Source organism: Asparagus officinalis, chromosome 5 (assembly GCF_001876935.1).
Source record: "Asparagus officinalis chromosome 5, Aspof.V1, whole genome shotgun sequence".
Classification (NCBI taxonomy): Eukaryota; Viridiplantae; Streptophyta; class Magnoliopsida; order Asparagales; family Asparagaceae; genus Asparagus; species Asparagus officinalis.
In genome coordinates this window covers 90,350,249-90,356,266 of record NC_033798.1, presented here as the reverse complement: position 1 = coordinate 90,356,266, position 6,018 = coordinate 90,350,249, and the positions used below count along the sequence as shown (strand labels likewise).

At 39.2% G+C, this 6,018-nt stretch overlaps 1 protein-coding gene across 1 annotated transcript; it reads left to right on the top strand.

The window, feature by feature from the left end:
- LOC109842153 lies at positions 1 to 1,931 on the top strand. The gene is made up of 4 exons (XM_020411060.1): positions 1 to 294; positions 409 to 546; positions 1,426 to 1,471; positions 1,618 to 1,931. The coding sequence occupies exons 1-4, from the start codon at positions 1 to 3 to the stop codon at positions 1,929 to 1,931; spliced, it is 792 nt and encodes a 263-aa protein (XP_020266649.1).

The following is a 6,018-nucleotide window of genomic DNA, read 5'->3' as shown; positions in this document are numbered from 1 at the left end:
ATGAAAAAGTTTGCTGATGCACACAGGAGCTATAGGAGCTTTGCTGTGGGTGATTGGGTATTTCTCAAGCTCCAACCTTATAGACAAATCAGTGTTTCCTCTTGCAAACCTCATAAACTATCTCCCAAATACTATGGACCCTATCAGGTTTTAGAGAAGATAGGAGAGGTTGCTTACAAACTTGCTCTTCCTGCACAAACTAAAATCCATCATGTCTTCCATGTTTCTCAGTTAAAGAAGAGAATGGGCATTGATGTAGCTCTTCAGGTTGATTTTCCTACCTATGTTACAGAGGTAATTGATGAGCCGGAAGGGATCTTAGACAGAAGATCTATTGTGAAAGGGAACCATATGATATCTCAGGTTCTCATTAAGTGGAAACATCGCACTTCACTGGATTCTACTTAGGAATCTTACTGGGATTTAGTTAAACGTTTTCCTGCCTTTGACCTTGAGACAAAGTCCAAATTAAGGGGAGAGAATTTTTCAGGAGCTGGAGCAAGAATTGAAGTTGATACCCAGGCTGAAAACAGGCGAAGACAACAGGTGAAGACCTAGGCTGGAAACAGGTGAAGCTGGGAACAGATACACAAAAACAAGGACTGATACACAAGAGAAATGTCAGAGGGAGGGGCTAATCTGCAAAGACTTTACTGCAGGAACGTATCTTGTAATAAAAGTTGAGTATTCATTTACAACAGTTAATTATGTTTCATTCTGTTATTTCTGTTTGTGCTGTGCACGTGCACCAAGTCTTGAACTGAGTTGTAGCTGAATTGTATAAAAGGAGAGGATGTAATAACCAATAGTTATGAATGAATATGAATCCTGCTCTTACTCTCTTGTTCAATTCTCTCAATTCTCTTAGTACTCTTCATTATCTTCCTTTCATTGAAACTGTTTCAAGCTGCCATGGCCAGAAACAGTAATACCAGGTTCAATAGAGGAACAAGGTCCTCTTAGAGATACTAGTAGTTAATATATTGAAGAATCAATCGTCAGAGAGACATAATTATAACTTAACCCTAGTAGACATCTCTCTGGAAAACAGAATGGTATATTTTCATAAAATGATTTATTGACAACCACTCTTTACTCGTGCAAATTATCTTTCTTGGTGGGTGTTGCACAGCTGTCACAAGCAATTTTAGGAATATTGGCCGGAAGATATTTACTGTTATAGGAATATTGGCTGGAAATATTTTGCTGTTATTGTTTTCTTTCTTTAGGAGATTGACATCTTTGTTATTTCCTTCTTAGTGCTACTTGCTTCTAGCATTTCTTCTATTATTTAAACCAAGACAGTTATTGCACAAAACAAGATGTAACAATAAAATTTTCAATCAATGAAACTTGGGAGGGAAGGGAGTTCTTGGGAGTCTGGTGTTCTTTTGCTCTGTATTATGTTTTTCTACATGGTATCAGAGCAGGAATTGTTTGGAGGTACTGATTGCTGATGGTCATACCGAAGGTGATCTAGATACCTCGTTCATTCCTATTTCTCTGGTATTCCGCTGCTTAACAAAGTGTTCACCTCCCTCCATTACCTAATCCGTTATTCAGATCTGTGTTGTCAGATTTTTTTTCTCCCTTTTTTTCTTCTTTTTTCACCCTTAGTTTGTGTTTTTTTACCATCTGAATCTATGGCTGCCGAAAACCAAAAAAATTCTACCAAATCTCTTACCAATTTTTTATTGAATGGTGACAACTATTTGCAATGGGCTCGAATTGTTAAATTGGCGCTTGGAGGCGAATCAAAACTTGAGCACATTCTTGGCAGAGTTAAGTCTGTAGATGAGACTTTAGAAACAGAAGGGAAGGATGTTGAATGGGCAGTCAATGATTTGCGGGTTATGTCATGGATCCTAAACTCCATGGAACCCAAAACCTATGGTATTTTTGCTTATGCAAACACTGCTAAAGAATTGTGAGACTCTATTTTTGAGATGTATGGAAACTCTAACAATTCTTCTAGAGTTTTTGAGTTGCAGCAAAGCATCTCATCCCTTAAACAAGATCAAGGTCAATCCTTCTTGGAACACTTTGGGGCATTCAAGCAGAAGTGGGAAGAGCTTCGTCAATACCGACCCATAGCTGCCACAGTAAAGGAGTACATCAAGCGAGAAGAGCAAGATCAAATTTTTTACCTGTTGGCTGGTCTCACAGCAGACTTTGAAGAAGTCAGAAGAGACATTCTGATGCGAGCTGATCTACCATCTCTCAATACAGTGTGTGCTATCATCCAAAGTGAAGAGACTCGCAAGAGAGTCATGGGAAACAAGGTAACAAATTCTTCTCAAACTTTAGAAAATTTTGCTCACCTTTCTTCTTCTAAGGTCACAGATAACCACAAATTGAGTAAAGGGAAGGATAAAAAAGTATCTCGTTTCTTCTGTGATCACTGTAACCGAAGTGGACATTCCAAGGACAGGTGCTTTGTGTTATACCCACATCTCAAGACTGCCCATGCTGCACGGAACAAAATCAGTGAAGCAAACCTGACCGCTCACGCAGAAACAGATGGTTTACAGTGCAAACTCAAAAATATCACCAAACAACTTGATTTTCTGATGAAAAAGTGTGGCACTGTTGGTGATTCGGCTCACGCTGGTCCGAGTGGGGAGTCTCATGTCGCTCAGCATACTGGTAAAGCTCTTGCTTGGTGATTCGGCTCACGCTGGTCCGAGTGGGGAGTCTCATGTCGCTCAGCATACTGGTAAAGCTCTTGCCGTTTCTAACTCTTACTCAAAAATTATTATCGATTCTGGAGCTACAGATAATATGTTTGCCTCTTGTGACTTGCTAACGAGGTTTCAACCAAAAAATGACTATTCTCATGTTACTGTTGCAAATGGTTTGACAATACCTACAAATGGTTCTGGAACAGCCCGTATATTTTCTAAAGACATTGATGTTACTATTGTACCTGATTTAAAAGCTAATCTGTTATCCATCAGCAAGTGTACTAATCAACTTGGTTGCAACGTTCTTTTTACTCCTCAGAAAGTACTCTTTCAGGACAGAATTTCAGGGAGAACGATTGGTGAAGGCCACCGGGTCGATGGATTGTATGTGATAAAACCGGAACAATTGACACTTGTTGCAACAAATGAAGCTTCTGCTCAACTTTGGCACAAAAGGCTGGGTCACCCTTCTGGTAGATTTTTACGATATTTAAAGTTATCTCCAATTTGCGATTTCAATAATTGTGAACCATGCCAATTGGCTAAATCTCATAGATTGCCTTATTCTGAGCATTCGAATAAATCCACTGAATTGTTTGACTTAGTTCATTCTGATGTATGGGGGAATGCACCTGTTGAATCCAAAGAAGGTTTTAAATACTTCGTTACCTTTATTGATGATAAATCTCATGCAACTTGGTTGTATTTACTCAAGTCTAAAAGGGAAGTATGTGCGACATTTCAAATTTTTTGCAAAATGGTTGAAAATCAATTCAACAAAAACATTAAAATTCTTAGAACAGATAACGGTACTGAATATGTAAATCATGAGTTTCAGACTTTTTTATGTAACAAGGGTATAATACACCAAACCTCCTGTGTCGGTACCCCTCAACAAAACGGTGTGTCTGAAAGAAAAAACCGACATCTGTTAGAAGTAACCCGAGCCTTAATGTTTTCAGCCCGCTTGCCTAAGTCCTATTGGGCAGATGCGGTACTCACAGGGTGTTATTTGATTAATCGACTTCCTAGTCGAATTCTTGGTTTTCAGAGTCCAATGGAAATCTTATACAACCGAAAAATTAATCTCTCACAGTTGCGTATCTTTGGTTGCGTCTGTTATGTGCATTCACAAAATGCAGGAAAATTAGATCCACGTGCACGAAGATGCATCTTTATGGGATATTCTTCAACACAAAAAGGATACAGGTGCTATGACCCCAGTTTAAATCGGGTCTTTGTCTCTAGAGATGTGACATTTAATGAAAATCAGATGTTTTTTGCGACAGAAAATCAGGGGGAGACTGATATCTACAAAGATTTTCAAGTTGCTGCAAATCCAGTAAATCTTGAAGTAGGGCCGAGTTATCTTGAAGTAGGGCCGAATTCAGTTGCAGACTCGCTGAATGATGTCAACGAAGACACTGTGGAGCATGATGAAGATGCTCCGCATGATGACTCTATACCGTTTGATGGATCAAGCCCCACCCTAGAAGAGGATTTTTCACCTGGGTCTGTGAATCCAAATACCAATTTTCCAGCTCATGAAGAAAGAGAGATTGGTACAGCCCCAGTCAGAAGGACAACACGCACAATTAAACCTCCAGCAAAGTTTCAAGACTTTGTGACATATCACACCACAACATATCCAATCCAAGATTATGTAAGGTATGATAAAGTGTCACCAAAATTTTGTTCATTTCTAGCTCAGATTGAGAAAATTTCTGAACCGAATAATTTTGAGGAAGCCAACTTGGATAATAATTGGGTTAATGCCATGAATAATGAACTTAGTGCCTTAAACCGAAATCATACATGGGAACTTGTCAAATTACCAAATGGAAAAAAGACCGTTGGGTGTCGATGGGTATACAAAATCAAGTACAAGAGTGATGGAATGATAGAACGGTATAAGGCAAGGTTAGTTGCAAAAGGTTATACCCAGACGTATGGCATAGACTACAAGGAGACTTTTGCTCCAGTAGCCAAGATGAATACTATTCGCACCCTCATGTCAGTTGCAACCAATTATGACTGGCCACTATTTCAAATGGATGTGAGAAACGCTTTTCTCCATGGGGATCTTGAAGAGGAAGTGTTCATGGACTTGCCACCAGGCCTACTTGTGTCAAGAGAAAGTGGATTGGTTTGCAAGTTAAAAAAGGCAATATACGGCTTGAAACAATCCCCAAGAGCGTGGTACGGAAAACTGAGTGCAGCCCTTGTCAAAACCGGCTTTAAAAGAAGTGAAGCAGATTCTTCAATGTTTACCAAGATCTCAAACAAAGGTATTGTTGTTATATTAATTTATGTGGATGACTTAGTCATTACAGGAAGCGATCAAGGCGGCATTGAAGATCTGAAGCGTCATCTTGGCAAGGAATTTGATATTAAAGACTTGGGAAATCTGAAGTACTTTCTAGGTATTGAGATTGCTCGCTCTCACAAAGGTTTGTTTCTTTCTCAAAGAAAATATGTTCTGGACTTGCTTCGAGAAACAGGAAAGCTAGGTGCAAAACCAACAAATATTCCCATGGACTTTAGTCAAAAGGTTACAACTGATAATGAACCCCTTAACGACATTGGCATGTTTCAAAGACTTGTGGGCAAGTTAATATACCTTACTATTACCAGACCTGACATATCATATGCGGTGAGCTATGTGAGCCAGTTTATGCAAAAACCTATGAAGGGTCATTTAGAAATGATTAATCAAATACTAAGGTATTTAAAATCTGCGCCATGAAGAGGCATTTTAATGAAAAATAATGGACATGCCAATATAGTGGGTTACACAGATGCTGACTGGGCTGGAAGTCCTCTTGACAGAAAATCTACCACAGGATTCTGCATGTTTGTAGGAGGAAATGCGGTTGTTTGGAAAAGTAAGAAACAAGCAGTGGTTGCAAGATCAAGTGCAGAAGCTGAGTATAGAGCCATGGCGGCAGCAGCAAGTGAAATCACATGGTTAAGGCTACTTCTTCATGAATTGGGGCACAGTTCGGATGACAAACCTACAATGCTATTTTGTGACAACAAAGCTGCAATACACATTGCGACTAATCCAGTATTTCATGAGAGGACTAAACATATTGAGGTAGATTGCCATTTTGTGAGAGAAATTTTTTTGAACAAAGTCATTGAAACTACATATATCCGAAGCTCTGATCAGATAGCTGACATCTTCACCAAACCGTTAACAAAAGGGATTTTCGAACCATTGAAGAACAAGTTGACCTCCGATAACCTCTTTGGATCAACTTGAGGGGGAGTGTTGCACAGCTGTCACAAGCAATTTTAGGAATATTGGCCGGAAGATATTTACTGTTATAGG